General features: G+C 36.8%; 3 protein-coding genes across 3 annotated transcripts; 2 read left to right on the forward strand and 1 right to left on the reverse strand.

The window, feature by feature from the left end:
- Nucleotides 1-1787: 1787 nt before the first annotated feature.
- Nucleotides 1788-3163, reverse strand: LOC137723097 (large ribosomal subunit protein bL17c-like). Its single transcript, XM_068462255.1, has 2 exons — nt 2865-3163; nt 1788-2297 (listed from the first exon to the last, which is right to left on the reverse strand). Exons 1-2 carry the CDS (start codon nt 3112-3114, stop codon nt 1888-1890), a joined length of 660 nt encoding a protein of 219 aa, XP_068318356.1. The 5' UTR covers nt 3115-3163; the 3' UTR covers nt 1788-1887.
- Nucleotides 3164-3549: 386 nt separating this feature from the next.
- LOC137722850 (probable serine/threonine-protein kinase PBL8) lies at nt 3550-6833 on the forward strand. Its single transcript, XM_068461951.1, has 5 exons — nt 3550-4149; nt 4271-4750; nt 4847-4983; nt 5069-5192; nt 6256-6833. The coding sequence occupies exons 1-5, from the start codon at nt 4098-4100 to the stop codon at nt 6720-6722; spliced, it is 1260 nt and encodes a 419-aa protein (XP_068318052.1). The 5' UTR covers nt 3550-4097; the 3' UTR covers nt 6723-6833.
- Nucleotides 6834-18918: 12085 nt separating this feature from the next.
- On the forward strand, nt 18919-19915 carry LOC137721895 (protein LURP-one-related 5-like). The gene is made up of 2 exons (XM_068460918.1): nt 18919-19263; nt 19458-19915. Exons 1-2 carry the CDS (start codon nt 19003-19005, stop codon nt 19863-19865), a joined length of 669 nt encoding a protein of 222 aa, XP_068317019.1. The 5' UTR covers nt 18919-19002; the 3' UTR covers nt 19866-19915.
- Nucleotides 19916-21863: the final 1948 nt, after the last annotated feature.

The following is a 21863-nucleotide window of genomic DNA, read 5'->3' on the forward strand; positions in this document are numbered from 1 at the left end:
TTTTTAATAAATAACTATACTTTTTATTAACACAAAACCTTACGTTAATATGATATAAAATTAAATTTCATTAACTAGTATGAAAAAAAATTATGTTATACAAGGGTAGTTTAGTAATCAAGTTAGTTTTAATTCCGACTGAGGTGAACTAGTAAACAAGTTATATGAAATCAATATCATTTTTACTCCGATTCCAGCAAGTATAGTAAACAACATTAACAAGAATCTAATTCTGTTTCCTTCTCAATCCAATTCATCCTCAATCCGATTCCTCTTCAATTCAATTCCCTTTAATTTGATTATGGATTAGTAAACGCATCTTTGATCAGTCAACAATTTGTTTTCTGCAACTTGTTTTGCTTTAAAGTTGAGAACTGTGAAAGCCCGTACTGCATCTTATTTGATCCTTTTAAGGGAGAAGTTATACCGCTCCCGGTGCGTGACGTCCAAGTACCCGAAGAACACTGTATATATGACAAGTATTGTATGGGATTTGATGATTTAACCAGCACCCATAAAGTGATTCGTGTTTCTGCATATATCCAAAAGAATATGGTAGCCCTAGTTCTTGTCTTGGGCACAAACTCGTGGCGGAAGATACACTCGGTTCCCCCTCATCATATAAGCTCATCAACAAGCTTATTATCTGCAAACGGAGACATGCATTGGTTGATTCATTTGGCCGCCGACCAATTCTCAAGTAAAAGAGAAAGCTGTATAGTTTCTCTCGACTTCAAGAAAGAGGAGTTCTATTGCATATTGCACTCCACATCCTATTCAATCAAGCAATATGCGCCTATTTATTCTGAGAGGATGCATGGCATTTATGGCCGTCAGAGGTAAGCATGTTGAGATATTGGTGCTGAAAAACTATGAAAGGAAAGAGTGGAAGCGTGAATACGCCATGAATATTCGGGTTCATGGTCATACGCTCAAGAACCATCCGCGGATTGCTAGTTGAGGTCAGTGGGAGCATGGCATTTTTTTTCTTAGATTCTCACAACAACGCATTATTTTTCGATGTAAGGTGTCCGTTCCCTAAAACATGTGACATATCCAATGTTATTTCCTAGAGACCCGATGGTGGCAATTGAGCCTAGTATTCACAGTTGTGCACGGAGCTTGATTTCCCTCAAACACTATGGCAATGTGATTGACCAAGAACAAGTGTCTTCCGGTATTGATTTGGAATCCGCTGAGTTCGAATGGACTTTCAAGAAAAATGTTGTCCAATCAGAAGAACATCACTGGAAGCGTAAAGTTTTTCAACAAATTGTGGAAACATTCTTGAAGCAGAAGGAAGGGGTAGGAAGAATTTCTTTTATCTTGAGAAGGTAGCACGAGGCTAAGGCTTCAATGTTCCGCGGGAGGAAGTTTCTCTTTTTGTTGTGGCGTTTGAATGACTGTACTTTCTTTATTTTTTTTTCTCCGAAAATTGTCATTCGGAACAACTCCCTATACAAATTTTCTTTCGTGCTTTTTATAAATTTAGATTGCCAATAACAACTGTTTTTTTTTTTGGTTTGATGTTCTATTGTTTTTCTTTGAATTTTGCTTCAAACAAAGTGTGGCGACAAAATGTAAGCAAATCAAAGGAACCACAAAATACACACAGCAGAGTAAGATCAAGGGAAGTCAGCATGAGGAAAAATAGACACCCGAAAAACATATCAGAATGCATCAACGACCTGTAAATACGAATTAATTGACCCATCGATGAACAAGTCTACGGATTTAAATATCGGCAAAACGTGAGAACAAGCTTCAACATAGGCTGGAAATGCACGTCTCCATAAGAATTAATGCCATTAGATGAGAACCAATGTAAACATTAGATTGACAAGTACTCAGACCGACAGAAGTTCAAAATTGAAATGAATCTCAGACCTATACAAGTTCAATGTATGCCATGGGTGCATTGTCCCCTCGCCTTGGCAGAGTTCTGATGATTCTTGTATAACCACCATTCCGCTCCCCATACCTGTCAGGTACCTCTGCAAACAAAGCATGGACGATCTGTTTCTCGTAGATGTATCCCAGCGCCTGTCTCCTCTTATGAAGAGATCCATCCTTGGCCAGTGTGATCATCTTGTCCACGTACTTCCTCATGGCACTTGCCCTTGCTCGAGTCGTTTTGATGCGTCCGTGTTTAAGGAGCTGAGTAGTGAGGCCTCGAAGAAGGGCTTTCCTCTGGTCTGGAGGCCTGTTGAGCTTAGGAACTTTCCTGCCATGTCTCATGGCAGAAACACGACCACCATTATCAATGATGGTGAAGTTGTGTTCAAAACTCATGGACTCTGCGAGAAGACAATAAAAAGCATGAGGGTCCTGCCAACACAGACACCAAATGTGTATGGAATGACACAAAATTGAAGACTGAAAACCAAAATTTTAACTGTTTTTCCTTTCAAGTTTTTGGTTTTCCTCCTCACTCTTCACTCCCACCACCTCCCTTCATCCTTCCCAATTCCTCATTTCTCTCATATACTTTCCCTCAATCTCTAGCACAATAAACGTAAACGAAAAACAAAAAACGAAATGGCTGTCAAACGTGGCCTTAAAAAGCAAAGAATGTGTTGCTACAGATGCAATTGAAGTTCCGTGAAGAGAATGTAAACTGAACATATACAAAGATACAAGACTCAACTCAAATAATGCACAAAGATACAAAATTTAACTGCAATAATCCACAAATACACCAAATTGAACAGAAACAAAGCACAAAAGATACCAAATTGAGCTGAAATAATACACAAAGATACGTAATTGCACTCGAAAGTACGAACCCAGTTGCCGCCATTGATAACTACAGGAGAAAATTCAGCAACAAAAGGAAACGGTAGTGGCGGAGAAGAGAGTGGTACCGGAGAGGCCGAGGGAGAGGAGGGGGTTAAGGGGAGAGAGACCCGAGAAAGACCCGAATTGGAACTCGGGTTTGCGGAGACCGACGCTGAGGCGGAGGCTCCGATGCCCGCACGGTGCCGAAGAAGAAGAAGCGGTAGGAATGGTGCACCTCTCCGGCAGGGATGGAAGCGCCCCCTTCAGAGACGCCATGCTCCATCTGCTGCATTCTGCTGCCCCGGTAGCCGTTGCCAATGCCATTGTCACCGCCATTTCAAAACCATACAACAAAATCTCTGGTTCTGCTCTTCCTCTGTTGTTCCTCCTTATCTACGAGGCTACGAGCCGTGGGTTCCGGATGAAGTGGGTTCTGGGTTAGTGGGTTGGGCTTGGGTTTTACTGAGGGCCCAAAACTCAGTCCTTCAATTGGGGCCTCTTTCAACTTTTGCTCCAACTAGGCCCAATTGGTAACAACACGAAATCTATCCGTATATTTCATAAAAATACATAATTGGAGAGAAAGAAGCCGGATCTCTCTCAAGCCATCAGATTAAGTGATTCTGGCATTCTAAATTTCATCTAACGGTTAAAAATTATCACAGTTTTTAAAAGATCAAAACAAATACGACATTGGATGAAATTTAGAAAGTTCGAATCACTTGATCCGGTGATCTTGATGGAATAGACGATCTATTTCCAGATCTCTTTCCAGGATCTCTTTCCGAGAAAGAAAGAAATAAAAACCAACAGTGGTCCCCACAAACTGTAAACAACAGCGAGGAGAGAGAGGGAGGGAGGGAGAGAGAGGGAGAGGAGATCCACAGCCACAGGTCCATCACCATCAGAGCTCCTCCCATCACAGTGTTTTAAGGAGAAACCCAGATTTTAAGGTTTGAACCTTCAACTACCACTGCGACTTGGAGAACAAACCCAGATTTTCTTTCGCCTTTTTGACCCTGTAATTTTCTAATTAAAGCCTCATCATTTGCTTTTTGTCAGTTAAAAAGTAGTGATTACTTACTAATTAAGTGTTTAAGCACAGTAGAGAGAGAGAGAGAGAGAGAGAAAGCTAGGTGAAAAAGGTGAGAGGAGGAGAAAAGCGAAAGCCACCGAAGAATGAGACTCTGCACCACCAGCAGAGTCGGAGCAGCACAACAAAAGCAACAACTTCATCATACTCAGCAGCTTCTGCTTTTACTTACTGCTTCTGCTGGGAGTGCTTTTTCTGCAACTTGTAACGGTCGAATTAAGTCAAGATGGGGAACTGCGGGACGAGGGAGGAATCAGCTGTGGTGACCAATGCTCAAGGTTGGTGCTTTGCGAGCTCCTGATGCTTCAAAAGTTCAGATCTTTCTGCTTAAATTTTGGGATTTCATAATTTTTCAGCTTTTGGCTTATGGCTTTTTTTTTATTTTTTATTATTGAGCAGTTCAGCAGCTGAGCACGCTGGCGTCTTCCGTGAAGAACGGCGGCGGTGAGAGGAAGCAGAATCACAGCCGTTCGATTTCAGATCTGAGCGATCCTTCGACGCCACGGAACTTCGAGGACGCGCGGAAGAATGCGGTGCTGTACACGCACGTCATCGCCTTCACGCTCTTCGAGCTCGAGACCATCACCAAGAGCTTCCGCTCCGACTACATTTTGGGGGAAGGCGGCTTCGGGACGGTGTACAAGGGCTACATTGACGAGAACGTTCGGGTCGGGTTGAAATCTCTGCCAGTCGCCGTCAAGGTCCTCAACAAGGAGGGCCATCAGGGCCACCGCGAGTGGCTGACGGAGGTCAACTTCCTCGGTCAGCTCCGCCACCCCAATCTCGTGAAATTGATTGGGTACTGCTGCGAGGACGACCACAGATTGCTGGTTTATGAGTTCATGTTCCGAGGGAGCTTGGAAAATCATCTTTTCCGGAGTAATTAAGCTCTTAATCTTTCGATTTTTCAGGTTTTTGATTGGTGTATTTTGGTGATTTGGTGTTGCTAATTAGGGTTTTTGTGAACATTTTTAGAGGCAACTGTTCCGTTATCGTGGGGGACGAGGATGATGATTGCTCTGGGAGCTGCCAAGGGGCTTGCTTTTCTTCACAATGCCGAAAGGCCTGTGATTTATCGAGATTTCAAGACTTCGAATATCTTGTTGGACTCTGTAAGTTGTGTTTCTGTGCACAAATTAATTGTTGAATGATTGCATGCAAGCTCGAATTAGTCTCACTGGTTGCATGTGTATGCAGGATTATGCTGCCAAGCTTTCGGATTTCGGGCTTGCTAAAGCTGGACCTCAAGGGGATGAAACCCATGTATCGACTCGTGTAATGGGTACCTATGGATATGCAGCCCCGGAGTATGTAATGACTGGTATGGCGTGTTCTTACATGTTCAAAATGCTTGATTTAGCTGATGTAGTTGTTGGAACATGATGAATTGAATTAGTTGAGTGGGAAAGAGTCTAGATTTTTCTCCGGTAAAGATGAACAACATTTAGTTATAGTAACTTGAAAATCTGATTGATTCCAACATAAAAACTGCGAACTAGGTGTTTTGGGAGGGTTGGGATGATCGGTATTACCAGCATTAGTACCATTTGAGTTATACTCTTGCTATGTAAGTGGTTGTCTTTCGACTTTCGTGCTTTCACTAGAATCAGATTTTATTTTCATTGGTAGAGGGGTGAGGATGCACCTGGTTAGGTATTGCCAAATCAGGCTTTTTGGAGGGGGGGTATAGGGACTGAGTAGCTCTTTGAACATGAGTGATTGTGCTTGATTGACGTAGAGTTTCAACGTTGCTTCAGAGTATAAACCCTGATTTTACGTAGTACTGGATGCTTGGCTTCACTGCACTTTCTATTGAGATCTTTTCATAAAAGTCTGGCTTCTATAGCAACTGCTTACGTTCTCGGCAGTTCTAATGCATTTTCTGGCCAGATCTTTTCATAAATGCTTAGAGATGGACTTGAATTAAGGGATTCTTGGCAGCTTCAATGTGCTTTCGATTCAAAATTTTCGTAACTGTTACTGATTGTATTAGAGTATGAGGTGTTGAGATATTGTCACTTTTCATTTAGATAGGTATCCCAAACCTTTAGGTACACACATGAATCAGTAATCAATTCTTAGCGGGTAGATCTAAGATTGGAGCTCTCGCAGCAAGTAATCAATTCATATGCACTTTGTTATTGAAGTGATGAGGGACTTGTAGGTTTGACTCAAGAGTGTTGCTATGTCCACGTACCCGGTTTTTTCTTCTCTGTAACTTGCTGAATAAGTCTCGTGGTCCCTTTTCCACTTCAAAATTGTGTATATGACCAGATGAAGAAATGCCGACATTAGCTGTCAATGTGTTTAATTTTCTTGTTCACGTAATGTAAGAGTATTAATTGCATGTTTTGTTCTGAATCAATTCCATGTGAAATGATCAGGCCACCTGACTGCTAGGAGTGATGTATACAGCTTTGGAGTTGTTCTCCTTGAGCTTTTGACAGGAAGGAGATCTGTTGACAAGACGAGACCAAGCAGGGAACAGAACTTGGTAGATTGGGCGCGGCCAAAACTGAACGACAAAAGAAAGTTGTTACAAATAATCGACCCTAGGTTGGAGAATCAGTACTCAGTCAGGGCAGCACAGAAAGCCTGCAGCTTGGCATACTACTGTCTCAGCCAAAACCCCAAAGCAAGGCCCTTAATGAGTGATGTAGTTGAAACTTTGGAACCTCTACAAAGTTGCAACGAACCAAGTGACTCAACGGGAGGACCATTTGCCATGACCAGAATCCCTGAGCACAGAATGCGTCACAGGTTTTCTAACAATGTAGGTCCTGGTGTTGTTTGTCGATCTCCCAACCCAAATTTATCGCCAGGAGGTCCTGCAGCTTGCAGAGTTAGATGAGAGTGTCGTCTATATTGTATACTTGTTTGTACTTTGTATGCATCATCCCCCAACCTTTTTAGCTATGACAGAATTTGCTTGTTATATAGTATCGCCGTCTTCCTCTACCTTCAGTAATCGTTTCTGTTCGACGCCTGCATTTTAAGTAGAGCGAGGCCATTGAATTTTTTGTTTTGTTTTGTTTTTGAGAAACGATAGTGTTAGTAAGTTAAATTGTTAGTTGTTGAGTGAGGCCATAGTCACTTTGACTCAGCAGAATTGCCTAAATGCGTCTACAGTCAGAGGCATGTCTTGCATTTGAACTGAATCTAAGGATTGAAGGGAACCTTAATCCTTACAAGGAGGTGGTATAAATGTGTCATTACGTTCAAAGGGCCATAGGTGGATATTTCTTGGTGCATAAGCCAAATAATGAACAATATTAGGAAATTTAGCCTAAATCAAGTGTTATTTTTAGCCTTTAATATGAGGAATTTTTCTGATTGTCAACCAAGGGGAGAATCGAATCTCGTGGATGACGAATTCAATATCAAATTAGGTTGTACATTGTGTAGCTTAACCAAACTCCCCCTCTCCCTAGCGTAAAATATATCGTTGTACTAAAAAAAAAAAATGGGGAGGGAATATTTTATGAGTGTTAGGAACACAAGTTACGTAGTGTTAGAGACGATGGCAAAAATTAGTTGAGTGGATGCATCTTCAAACAATAAAGTAACTTTGAAAATTAACAAATATGGTTAAAAAATTTGAACTGCTCCGTAGTCTAGACTACCGAAGACAACCCATCACTATCATCAAATATGACTACCTTGAATGTAACCATGTTATCTTTTATATTGATCTCCCATCTGCTTTCCAACCATTTTATAATTTCTTTCGGATCTTTGTATGTGGGGTGGTCATTAATCTTGGGCGGGTATTGTCAATATTAACAAAATTATGTTATTTCATTTAAATGGGTTGTATTACTTAGCCATGTAGTATTACTTGTAGATTTTTTTTTTTCTGCTAATAAGAAATGAGTGGTGGCGCACTATAATAGCTCTGTTCATGCATAGTATATTATTTCACGTATTATAATAAAAATGGATGACAGAGTTGATATATCGTACTTATAGCGTATGTAGATTAACAAAAAACAAACAAATTCGTATGTTATAAGTGAGTAGAATAGTAACGTCACGTGATTATATTTTAACCACACCTAAAAATCTATCAATGAGGAGGAAATTCAAATTTGTGTGCAAGAGAAGTTCGAGAACAACTTTACTTTAGCAAAGTGACCTAATCCACATATGCATATTAATACTAGACATCTAGTTTCCTTATTTGGAAAAGGATCCGGCGTATTACTACTAGACATCTAGTTTCCTTATTTGGAAAAGGATCCGGCGTATTACTACTAGACATCTAGTTTCCTTATTTGGAAAAGGATCCGGCTTATTTGGAAAAGGATCCTCTCCGGATCCTTTTCCTGTGGATCATAGAGATCCCGTGATCGTGATTGTTCATCGTACATCGTACGGTCAGTTTTCGTTAGGTACTATTTATAGTTAATTTTAAATTTTAAATTTTGAAATGATTTATGACCGCACGATATATGATGAACGGTCACGATTACGGGATTCTTAGGATCCCTAGCCAAAAGATCTGGCGAGGATCCTTTTCCTCCTTATTCTACCTTTCCATTTTTAAGTTTACTTGTTTCATATGTGTTCCTTGAACGTTAAATAACAATAACCCTAAAATTTCTTCTCTGGAAAACTTCTCTTTGTTGCCAACCCATAAAAATTGAGTCAGATCTTCACCACGATTAAATATTATACATCCCAAGTAACCCCAGATTCCATTACTGTTTTTTCATAAAACTTCCACTATATATACAGAGGAAATGTCTAAGAACCAAAGAAAATTTAAAAAATAAAATATCCATTTCTCCTTGTCCCGCTCCCCTCTTAACAAATCTCTTCCTCCTCTCCTTCCCACCACACAAAGTTTCGTTATCCAATCATCTCTCTTTCTCTCTCTCTCTCTCTCTCTCTCTCTCTCTCTCTCTCTGGTGTTTGCTTGGCTGCGAGACATGGACGACTCCACAAACAGTACCACCATAAAGTTGGTGGTTTTCTTAATCTTCATCATGGGGCTACTATTAACCATTAACCCTGCATTAGCAACTGGTAAGTTAATTATATATTTAATTTCTGCAACAAGTATATATTTAAGTTTAATTTATATATAATCGCATATAGTTACTCTTTTTATCATGCAGGTGAGACGTGTGAGCCAAACCTAAAGCAATCAACAACGACGGGGACATTTCATCCCGCCGGTCCGATGGAGTATAAGCTTTTCATTGATGGCGTGACTAAACCTAATCACGATACACAACGGCGGCGACTGGCGCCATATCAGCTGTGTTTGCCGTGCAAGTGCTGCTCAGCCACCACCTGTATCTCCATGCCTTGCTGCTTCGGCATCGACTGCCAGCTCCCCAACAAACCTTTTGGAGTTTGCGCTTTTGTCCCCAAGACTTGCAACTGCACCAATTGCACAACTCCTGCTTGATGCCATTTTCACCCCCTCTCTATATATATATATATTTATATATTCTAGCTACATATAGGCCTCATCTTTCTCTTTGAATTTAAGTATATCTTCTGGTATATACTTGTGTATTAGATCTTAGCCGGCCGGCCATATTTGAGTCACATCAGTTCACATATCACAAGCCAATCAAGTATTATCATATGATAAAGTTAAGATACATGATCATACGTGATTGACTTATAATGCCACAATACCGTTTATTATAGGTGAATTTCCCGGCTAGAGTGAGTGAGGGAAGCAATAGTTTAACAAATTTGAAATTTGGGAAATGCACTCTATTTTTTTCCTAATATGTTTTAGGTCTATCAGATCCTTTCGCCGGCCGATCAAATGTTTGAGTTCCAGCAGTAGGCCTTGACTGGAGGAAAGGAAGCAGCATTACACAGATTTGAAATTAGGGTTTTGAGCCGATGGCTAAAATACAAATGATGACAACCTTGCATTGTCAGAGAATTCAGAGGGTACAGATATTGTTATTCGATGTTTAGAGAAGTTCTTGTATAAAAATATATCATGTTGTCACGCACCCACGTGGGCAACTTGTTATATATAATGCTTGAATATTTGTACATGCATCGGTCCACACGCATCACATACATATATTCTTGTTCTGGTATATTATTTTAGTACATGGTTGAATGAAGATGAATGGCCTACATTGTTTGTTGAGTGTTTTCGTAGGAATCAAATCTACTTGTAATCGTTTTAATTTTGTTTGAAACCCACTTTTGTTAGAGGTACATTTATTTATTTTATATGGAAAGGAGGAGCACTAGTTAAAAGTGTTTTTGGAGACTCGGGCATTGTGTAATAAAGGTACAAGGCTTACCAAAACAACGTATATATGCACCATTTCTAATTGAAAACAAATTCTAGTCATTTATGCAGCTGCGAATGGATTCTAGGTGAGACCCATTTCAAATAGTGCAAAACCAGAATCCTACAACTCCCTTTACCAGAATCCTACAATTCCCTTTAGACAAAACGTGGGTTAACTAACGAAAGAAAGGTGGAACCAGATGCTTTCTTAAAAGAAAAGTGATTTGCACTATCTGAAGAATATTACATCTCAGGCTTCTCCACAACAGTAGGAGCTCTTTTAAGATTTTGAAAGTGCTTTTAGGGGGTGTTTGGAATTGTTTTTAGAAGAGCTAAAAGTGTTTCTTGACAATCAAAAAATACATTATGACGACATTTGGCATATAAACTTAAAAGTACTTATGGATCATCGAAACACTTCTTTGGATAAGCATCTAGCACTTTTATGTAGATTAGCTGGTGGAACAATAAAAGTGAAAATCCAACAACAGGAAGAATGCCGTGTATATTTGGGCTGGGGTGCCTCAGTTGGGCCTTTGACTTGCTGTTTTAAAGAGAACAGTATCACGAGTTCAAGTCACTTGCTTTATAGTGACATGAAAATTTTCAGCCGAATTCTAATATTTACTATGTTTTATGATCATTCAAAAGATTTTAGGATGTTTAGGGCTAAGTGGCATTATATAAACCACCTTTAATTAGGGTGCTAGAGTTGTCATCGTTAAACTTTTCTTATGGTCTCAGGTGGATTCCAATAGACGATGGTTTTTGACATACGAGACGAGGGCGTCCATGGGCTTTTTTGTACTAGTGCTAGTTTACTTGTTCTTTGAGGTTAACGTTTGACACATTATTTTTGTCACATGCGTCACACTTTTACCAAAAATGCTTATGACCACCATAAGTACTTTGTATGCGTCACACAGACGAGATTGGAGTACATTTTTTTATTTATTGGAATAAGGTGTTTTATCGAATCAACATAGAATAGTACAACAAATAGGGAAAAAAACCATCCAAAACCAAACATAAAAATTATGTACAATAGCTAGTCCAATAACATAAAACGAACCGTTTCAAGTTCATCATAATATGTAGCCATGCATGCATCAATTTTGCTGAACACGGACGCCAAGTAAGAGAGATTTCTTTTCAATGTGCCCGAAATAAAATGCGGTACATCACGTATCACTATATAAGTGGTAAGGTACTTGTGTTAAAAAAATTAACAATCTTTCACTTATTTAATGACATGTCTCGTATTATGGACACAATAAAAATTTCTCGCCAAGCAACTAGTTTTGTGACATAGAATGTACGCTTCATAAGTAAAACTTGATTGTATGCAGAAACCCTAACTTCCCCAATGTGAAGGTGTTTAGGGCATGCATTTAAAGACCACTGGTATAAAGTAAAGGGTACGTGGTGCTATCTACATATCCATTTTTACTTCTCACACACCTCTTAATTTTTGGTTGTCAGATCGAATGAATTGAAAAAGATTAATGACCAGAAACTAATAAGGGTGTGTGGAAGGTAAAAATGAGAGTATAAATAACACTATCCCAAGTGAAAAATATATAGCTAAGCCTAAGCATATATATTCTTTATATACTCTAAATTGATGAAATCGTCTTGCAGGTGATTTTCACTTTTCCTCCTATTTAAAAAGGGTTGAGTACAGATAATTACTCAATCTTTTGGAGTGATTCCAAATTAGTCAATCTTTTGAAACATTTTAAATAACTATTTAATGTACGGTTTATGAATTAGACGATTGATAGGTCACTGGCGTTAAGTGATGATGTTAATTACCAACATCAAGTGATGATGTTTTTAGCATTAGATGATGAGGTGGACAAATATAAAAGTCATTCTCCACTAATTAATCATCTTCTTTGGAGATCTAATTTCCAAGTTGACTCCTTGTAGCCAAGTTAAGCCATAAATTTGCTTGGCTAATTAAATTGCGACGATTTGGAAATTCAAAGCTTCATAGATGACTTGAGAGTAAAAATCACCTAAATCATCGCTTAATGTTAGAGGACCTAACAAATGTCCACTTTTCAAAACATTTAGATAATTTTTTGGAATGTTTTAAAAGGTTCCAATTTGAAATCACCCCAAGAGTTTTTACTCTAGAAAATTTAGAATCACTCCTCCAGGTTTTGAAGTTATCCAAACTTAACTCAAAAGTTAATAACGATGATTAACTAAGTATGTGAGATAAAGATTTTCTCCCAAAAAACATAAATAAGTGAAAGGTTTTTCTTTTTGTTTTCTTGATTGGAAAGTGAACGTGTGAATTTGAAACACATGCAGTTATGCACCCTCTTCTAAAGTTAGAGTCCTCTTATAATGTTAAAGTAGGTGGTATTGCCCCATTAGTTTATACTCTGACCATAGGAAAAAACAACATTGTACCTTTTATTTCCTTAAAAAACAAACCGCAACACTAATCTTGGTGCTAATGGACGTTATTGATGCTTACATATCTTAAGATAATTAATGAATTATAATGGGATGACGAAGACCATATTGATAATATACAGTAATTGGGGAGTGCGCCCTTGCAAATTTAAATTAGTTAACTATTTTGTTTGGTGATGTCCTTAATTAATTAGGCTACCTAGCTCATGTCGTACCTTGTATATTTGATCAGAAAGATCGATCAAGAGAAAGATTTATGAATTTTAATACTAATCGTTTAGTCTTTTGAAATACACCAGTGGGTGCAAAAAATGATAAAATACTCAATTTGAAGTGAAGAATACGAAATATATTGACAAACGTAATAGATTCCTTTGTCCATCCGATCCCTATCACACTATAGTCAGGTTCCTTTCAAAGTAATTATACTATATATATAGAGATCGGACAACGAAAGGAGGCTGCTGCCACCAGTTTAATTGTCACCACTCATTTCATCATTAAGTTTAGTATATATTCTCACTAGGGATAATGCCAATTATATATTAGGGTTATGTATATGTGGCTGTATGTGTTACGAAGTTATTTTTGAAGTGTGTGCATGAGGTTTAACAACATTATCCATCGTAAGACATTCCTCTCCCTTCATTTCCCGTAAAAAGGATTTGTTTAATTAATTACTGGAATAATCTAAATGTCAGCATGGTTATGGAGAAGCAAGTCAAATAAAAAGTTGCACGCTTCTCACTTTAGCTAATGTAATGTCTAGTATATATACTCTTCTCACACTCCCATCAACATCACTACCGAAGTGGGAATAATTATCTAAAGTCGATTAATGAAAACGATAAGCAAAACAACACAAGTTCATACGGGATTGTAAGTTTTAGCCTAAAAGTAGATGATATCATAAACACGAAAGTTTCGGTTCTAGCATAATGTGTACCCATGAAAGTCCTTCTCGGTTCACAAATTAACACGAGGTGGTGCATGTCTCGATCAGTAGTTGTGCAACCTGCTGAAAGCTGCAGCTATCCTTATAACTTAATCAGATAATGGTTTAATTTACTTAATGGGGCACTTTAAAAAAAAATTTCTCACCCCAGTCACCTCCTTCAAATAGATAGAAGCCTGCTCTTGTACTATATTTTATGTCAGACCACGAACAGTTATATTTAGTTTAATAATAATTTGTATATATTATCCACTAATGAATTGTGAAACGTCGTTAATCGTTATCCTTAAGCCACTATTGCATCCTTAGTCTTAATCCACGTTTATTTATTTTGTTGCTTTAATCTGTTGCCGTATATGAAGAAGACGATGATCCAACTCAACCTAATGTCATGTAGCTTTTGAGTTTTCCTGGATGTTAATGTTAATTTCTAATTAGGCCACTCAAGTCAATATTTTATATAAACATTCATATATTTCGGGTTTACACGTGCCATATGTTATTTTAATCTTAATTAGAGGAGGAATTGATCCAACCCTTTTCAATTTCTGTGTCTGCGAAGTCAGATCCACTAGCTATTTCATTACCAGGAGCGTGAATTCGGTGATTTCTGGTCATTACGGGACAGAATTTAGTTCGGATAATATGCCATGCATGCACGTAAAAGATGACGGAAAGTGTCATTTGATTTGAAGTATAATTATTCGAATTATATCTATTTTCTCGTAAGAGATGGAAAGTTAGTTAAGATTTCACCATTAAACCAATTGACAATATAGAAAGTAGCTCAACGTTTTATAAGTCCTTGCATGAATTGATTCCTCACCGACGTGGGACTTTGTACTCACATTCTCACACGCTCTTTTACGTGCAACGAGTTTTAAAGTCTAACACATAGACAATACAAATTGCGTGACGTAGAATGCTTGTGGCTATTGGGCTGGCCAACCTACTTTTATACCATGAAAAAAAATTGAAGTTCAACTACAAAACCAATTGACAATATGAAAAGTAGAGCACAAGCAAAATCTCTTCTTTTTTCCGATTTGATATTCACTCTCAACAAGATGTGTTCAGTGCTGTGATTGATATACAATTTGTAGCAAACTTATTCAAGATACCAAACTTTAAAATCTGTGTGAGAGTTATATCCATGAGTATTTTATGTGGTGCCTCGTACATATATACATATACGGATATTCGCACATATTTTTTTCTCGTTCTGCAAACTCCTAGCTATTTATTTATGTTATTTAATTTTTTTTTTATTTATTCAAAAAGAAGACAAAAAATAAACATAAATGTATAAGGAGAGGAAAAATATGTGTGCAAATCAATTCTCTACGTATGTACACTCAACTTTTTAAAATCATATCACTATTTGATGAGGTTGTGAAGTCTAGCTTTTGCATTCACACCTTTTTGCTTTGTCATTGACTTTTTCAGAATATGTAAAACTTTACTCCGTTTAAAAGTTGGTGAAATAATTGACCCTCTTTTAAAAACCCAAAGTAATTGACCCTATTTAAACACATGCTATATACTCAGTAAAAAGACATCATCATCATCTTCTTTATCTCAGGATTGATGGTTTAAGAATATAACATGGATGCCTAATTAAATGAAAGTAAATATTAGTGGACGGGATCAATGGAGAGAAGCCGAATTTATGTGCATGGGGCACATAGGTCGATGGCTGCTTATCACCCAACTTGATCCTTTTGTTTTAATGGATGTCGGCTTCCATTTGAGAGGCTCCCTTTTTGTTATTGTTGTACATGTACATGATGAAAATAAGGGAGATAAAAACAACAAACATTAGTTTTTTTTATTTTTATTTTTATTTTTATTTTTTTTATAAATATTGTAGTACAAAATATTCATGCATAATGATAAGGCCTATTTTTTTAGAAAGAATGTCAACAATGTGATTTGTTTTGTGTTTCTAAATACAAAAGTTCTTGATAATTATAGTTGATGTAGAACTAGAACAACATCTTAGATTGGTGAGTTTTGGCGTGAATAATGATTTCTAGATTGCTAGTGTCTTTTACAATGAACCATGTTTTTGGAGTTTACGAAGTTTGTTTCTAAATCAAGATATCTTTTTGGAAAGGGAACGATGAGATATGAATCAAACTAGTCTCCCACAACATATGATGAATTTTGGGAGTTAAATAACGTTTAGTGGGTCAAAATTAGGGGTGGGTTTAGTTCATTTTGGTTCGATTTTTAGCCAAAATAAAAAACCAACTTGAAATTACTATTTGGTTCAGTTCTTGCAATTTGTAAAGTAAAAACCAAATTGTTTCAGTTTAGTTTTTTTTTTTTTTTTTTTGTTCAATTTCGTTTTTCTTCAAATTTTTATTTTTTAAACCTAGAAATGAAGAAAAAAAATGTGGAGAATTAAGAAATGGGCCTGGATTGAAATATTAAATATAAGATAACTAGGCTTGAATTGAAATTAGTCTAATGGCTGACTTGAAAAATGAATATTCAACATAAATATAAAAAAAGAAGTATTACCTTATATCTCATTCACTTCAGTTCAATTTTTGAACCATCAAAATCAAAATCGAAATCGAAACAACCACTAGCTTTGGGTTTGGTTCGAATTTTTCGGTTTTGATATTCTACTCGGTTTTTCTCGATTTTTGGTTTTCCAAGCCCCTCCCCAATCAAAATGATAATTTATTTCACTTCTCTGGCATACCAACTCTATCTAACGGTGATCCCACTTTAACCTATCACTTCTGTTGTGTCAATGATGTGTAATGAAAATCAAAATTAATTGACAATTTTAGAAAAGTGGTAATCTTTGGATGGATAAAATATGAACCCGCGTTCAATACGTTATAGTGATTTGTTAGTGTTTAGTGACTCAAAACAATGGGCACTGAGCAACTTGCTTAATTAAAAATCTCTAAACCAACGATGAAATATTAATTAATTGGCACTAACGGTGCCCAGTATCTGTTCTCTCTTTTACTATTTATCCATCTGTCAGTCCAATCTTACATTTTCATTCCCTTGATCAAACAAATTCCTTATGGACTACTTCCCATGGTGATTAGTTCTTTTTCAAGAGTTTTTCATGGCCAATTAATCGCCACTACATATAATTTGGGGGTTGTTTGGGGGGGGGTGTTATCCATACACCATTATCAATTTTTAGTTCTCAAATTGAATGAAATGAAAAGAACAAAATAATAAAAATTAACAGAGAATGTGACTATAATGAATCACAACACGCAACATGTCAAAAGGAAATCCCTTTTTTTTTTCCCAACTAAACCGTACGAAAATGTTCTTGGTTTCGAATAATTTGGTCATCTAGAGTGGCAAATAGGATGAGCTTATATAAATATCCCCAATTGAAATATACAAATGGGAATGTTTGGTCAAAAGTTTCAGTATGCCGACAATTGGACTCACTTGCATGCAGGAAGTTTGCGCAAGTGAGCATCAAACATACTTGCTGTTCATTGCTTGAATTAAATCACTTCATGGAGTCCATTAATCCTAGCCAGATTGATCCAGGTTTTATAGTAATCATGACTTGTAAAGCAAACGAGTCGGTTTGGCCCGTGCAATTTTTTTATGATCATCATTAACACAAGTTACATAATGTATTATTTTACATATTATAATAAAAATGAGCGATATAATTAATATGTCTTATAACGTAATGTGGGCCGTGATATATCAAAAACAGTACCCGGCCGGCTCCATAACCATAATGTCATTGATCGAGAGTCCCACTTTGTCTGTGGCATTAGTGCCATTGATGCATTTCTTAGGTTTTCATGGAAACATGACATTGATGATGCTTGCTAATGGATTCGCAAAGCCAAATGATATAAAATGATTACTTGGCCTAACCCTCGACCATGAACTTAATGTGCCCACCAAAAGATCGAACACTACAACTTAAAAACATTTTATATAATGCCTATACTTATGAAGATAAGGTACAATACACAATTATATTATTTTCAGATAATTTGGCCTGATAAGTTATTTCATTGTCAATTACGATCATATACTTATATGTGATTCTATTTATATGTAATTCTATTGGACGAAGAATTCAAATTAATCCCGATAACATAAAGTCCAAACAAATTCACAACATATAAACAACCTGTAAATGTATGTAAAGTAGGTAGGTTGGTCGTTGGTGAGGGAGTCCGGGTTCTCCCCGGATCCTCTTTATGAGGATCCCAAAGATCAATGAATTGTATCCGTTTATTCTACATCGTGAGGTCAGAAAATATTTTAAATATTTTTATTTAAAAATAGGGAATTGTTATTAGCACTCCAAAAATCTCATTCTATACTCCTTACAAATGTATTTTTCTTTTTAATTATAGAAAGTTTGGAGTGCCAAATGAGATTTTTGGAGTGCTAATAACAATTCCCTAAAAATAAACATAAACAGTAATTGACAAAAACTGATCACATGATGTACGATAAACGAACACGATTCACAGATTCTCAAAATCCTCACCAAAAGATCCGTAGAGACTCCTATTGGCTGGGGAGGTAAAAGAGTCTTGTAAATTGTATATATAAATAATCGTAAGTTGTATATAAAAAATGATGGAACAGAATAGAAGGAAAACAGGCAGGCTCATAGAATATTGCAGCGCCAAAAAAGGAGAAATTTTTCCAAGTGCCGGGTACACATGACACCTGGTGTTCCCCACCTATTAGCATTTGACATTTTGGATATCCTTCAATCTTATTTTTCAATAAATAAATAAAACTAAATGCTAATAGGTGAGGGAACACCAGGTGTCATGTGTACCCGGCACTTGGAAAAATTTCTCCCAAAAAAGGGGACCTACGAAAGAATGCAGTGTTAACCATAAGCTAGACAACAGAGAACTCTCTCTCTTTGTTTCCACGTACATACGTCCTCTCATAGTATATACTTATATACATACGGAGCCTTTAAATAGGAATTATTTGTGGGGTTCACATCACATCAAACTTTAACGATTCAACCCGTCTATTTTTCAAGTTACACCTCATACATTATCATTGCAAAATATTAGCCAAATCATAAATATTTAAGACATCTAATTGGGTTTAAAAAATTAACGAAAAGAAACAATGAAATTTTATCTTGATAATTAAATAAGTAAATAATTTTGGATTAAATTGAGTTTTTGCAAAAATGATCTGTGAATTGAGATTTACAAAATAAACGGTTCGGATTATTAAAATTCGATGTGAAATGTACACCACACCTAATCCCTATTTTTTTTTTTAAATGAGAATCCCTGTGCATAAAGGGTCTGATATATATATCGTACCTCTATATATACACATCTTTGGACATAGTTTTATTCTCAAGTTTCAGACAGGAAAACCAAAGCTAAACTATTTGTCACTACTCATATTCCTCTCTATCATTCTCTCTGTGTTCTCCGAAACCTTTCGTTTCTTCCCAGCTAGCTAACCATGTCGAGGATACATCCGGCCGCGTCGTTCAAAGAAAGGGTTCAGTATCAGGTGGAAGATGTTCATGTGCCTCCGTCTGTGCTCACTGTGTGGAAGAGATCTAGCATGAGTTTCCAGGGAACTGATGGATTTACAGTGTTTGACGATCGCGGAATTCTAACTTTTCGAGTAGACAATTATTCAAGGAAGAACTGTTGCGTTAGAGGAGGGCTTGTCCTCATGGATGGAGCTGGAAGAGCCTTACTAACCCTCAAACCCCAGGTAATTATTTGTAATCAAATCCTCCTCTTCGTTGTAGTATGCATGTTTAGTAACCAGTTCGAATAATTATAATTCGAATTTATATGAGTTATAACATAAGTGAGTTAAATCAGTTCATCAGAGCAGTACGCTCGTTTCTCCTTATATCATATGAAACATGAAAGCTTATTCAAATCCATTTTTGTAATGAACAGATGTTGAGCTTGCAAGATCAATGGAATGCATATAGAGGAGAAGATGGATGTGGAAAGAACCCTAAATCTAGCAGAGTCTTCACCATGAAAAGTGGATCAAATCTTTTTGGCAGCAGAAATAAAAGCGAAGCAGCAGAGGTGTTCATGGGAGGGCCCACAAGCTCAAATAGTGCACCAGATTTCATAGTTGAAGGTTGTTTTAGGAGAAGAAACTGCAAAATCAGAGATTGCAGTGGAGAACTTGTGGCCACTGTGTCTAGAAAACGAGTAAATAATTCAGTCTTGCTTGAAAACGATGTGTTCAGCTTGGAGGTGCAACCTGGATTTGATCTTGAATTAATTATGGGTTTTGTAATTGTTTTGGATCGGATTTGTGGGAAGACATTTACCCCGATTTTTTGTTCTTGATTTACCTTGTGATGTACAGAAATAATCCCATATAAAACTGGATACTTTTTTACCCCACTGAATCTTATACTTTGTAGAGGAGCCATCACTCCAATTTTCTTGTATTTAATTAAACAAGGAGTTTGCAAATCTAAATTCTGGGCAGTTGATCAGGACAGTATATCCATTGCGTTGTTTAAATTGCAATTTTCGTAAATAAGCATAGTTTAGAACATCTCTCACTTCGTTATGAAGAAATAAAAGAGTTCAATCTTGCTTAATTAAGAATCTCTAAACCAACGATGATATATTAATTAATTGGCACTAATGGTATATGTTCTTCCTTTTACTATTTATCCATCTGTCAGTCCAATCTTACTGTTACATGTACATTCCCTAAATCGGACACATTTCTTATGGATTATTTCCCATGGCAATTAGTTCTTTTTAAAGAGTTTTTATGGCCAATTAATTGGCTAACTACATATTATGAATGGGTAGAGTTATCCATACATCCCTCTCTAATTAGTCGTCGGATCGAATAAATTGAAAAAGATCAAAGAATAGAAATTAATAAAGGGTATGTGGATGGAGTCACCCATTATGAATCACAACACACAACATGACAACAAGAAATCCCTTGCTTTCCAACTAAAACCAGACGAAAATATATTCTTGGTTTCGAATAATATTGGTCATGTAGAGTGGCAAATACCAAATAGGATGTTTAGCTTAACTTAATTATATAATATCCCCAATTGAAATATACAAATGGGAATATCTGGTGCAAAGTTTCAGTATGCCGACAAATGGACTCACATGAACGCAGGAAATTTTGACTAATGAGCATCAAATGTACTTACTTAATTGCTGCTCATTGGTTGAATTAAATCACTTCATGGAGTCCATTAATCCTAGCGAGATCGATCGAGGTTTATAGTAATCATGACTTGTAAAGCAAATGCGTCAGTTTGGCCATGAGAAATTTTTAAGATCATCGTTGATAACACAAGTTACGTGATGTATTATTTTATGTATTATAATAAAAGTGAACAACAAAATTAATATGTCTTATAACATAACGTGGACGGTGTTCTAGGTATATCAAAAACATTACTTGGCTCCATAACCAAAATGTCATTAATCGAGAGTCACTCTGTCTGTGGCATTAGTGCCATTGATGCATTTCTTAGGTTTTCATGAAAACATGACATTGATGATGTTTGCTAATGAACCAAAATGCCATTGATCGAGAGTCCCACTCTGTCTGTGGCATTAGTGCCATTGATGCATTTCTTAGGTTTTCATGAAAACATGACATTGATGATGTTTGCTAATGAATTCACAAAGCCAAATGATATAAAATGATTACTTGGCCTAACCCTCGACCATGCACTTTATGTGCCCACCAAAAGATCGAACATTCCAACCTGAAAACATTTTATAAGATGTCTATACTTATGAAGATAAGGTGCAGTACACAATTATATTATTCGTCAGATAGTTTGGCATGATAGGTTATTTCACCATCTATTACGATTATACATTTATTTGTAATTTTACTGGACGAAGAATTCAAATTGGTCTCGATACCATAAAGAACCAGATTATGTGACACAAAAAATAAATTTACAACGTACAACCAACCTGTTAATATATGTATAGTAGGTAGGCTGGTCACTGGTGCGGTCACAGAGTCTTGTAAATTGTATATAAATAATTGTAAGTTGTATATAAAAAATGATGAAAAAGAATAGATGAAGGAAAACAGCCAGGCTCCATAGTAGAGATAGCAGAGTTGAAAAAGTTGGGGACATACGTAAGAAGTCAGTGTTAACCAGTTAGCTAGACAACAGAGAACACAAAGCTCTCTCTCTTTGTTTCCACGTACCTACGTCCTTTCACTGTATATACCAAAAAATATATATAGGCTCATACCTCTATACAAGGACAGAGCCAATGAAGGCTCACTGGGAACATATGCCCCCACTCAAATAATTCGTTTGTTAAGTTGTAAAC

This window comes from Pyrus communis, chromosome 17, assembly GCF_963583255.1.
Source record: "Pyrus communis chromosome 17, drPyrComm1.1, whole genome shotgun sequence".
NCBI lineage: Eukaryota > Viridiplantae > Streptophyta > Magnoliopsida > Rosales > Rosaceae > Pyrus > Pyrus communis.

What these genes read in the sequence shown, in the direction of transcription:
- LOC137723097 (XM_068462255.1), bottom strand. Translation starts at nt 3,114, where the DNA reads ATGGCGGTGACAATGGCATTGGCAACGGCTACCGGGGCAGCAGAATGC. An exon ending in CCTCTCCCTCGGCCTCTCCG is followed by an intron (nt 2,298 to 2,864) that starts GTACCACTCTCT and finishes GTCTTCTCGCAG; the next exon opens with AGTCCATGAGTTTTGAACAC.
- LOC137722850 (XM_068461951.1), top strand. Translation starts at nt 4,098, where the DNA reads ATGGGGAACTGCGGGACGAGGGAGGAATCAGCTGTGGTGACCAATGCT. An exon ending in GGAAAATCATCTTTTCCGGA is followed by an intron (nt 4,751 to 4,846) that starts GTAATTAAGCTC and finishes GAACATTTTTAG; the next exon opens with AGGCAACTGTTCCGTTATCG. An exon ending in CGAATATCTTGTTGGACTCT is followed by an intron (nt 4,984 to 5,068) that starts GTAAGTTGTGTT and finishes ATGTGTATGCAG; the next exon opens with GATTATGCTGCCAAGCTTTC.
- LOC137721895 (XM_068460918.1), top strand. Translation starts at nt 19,003, where the DNA reads ATGTCGAGGATACATCCGGCCGCGTCGTTCAAAGAAAGGGTTCAGTAT. An exon ending in TACTAACCCTCAAACCCCAG is followed by an intron (nt 19,264 to 19,457) that starts GTAATTATTTGT and finishes TGTAATGAACAG; the next exon opens with ATGTTGAGCTTGCAAGATCA.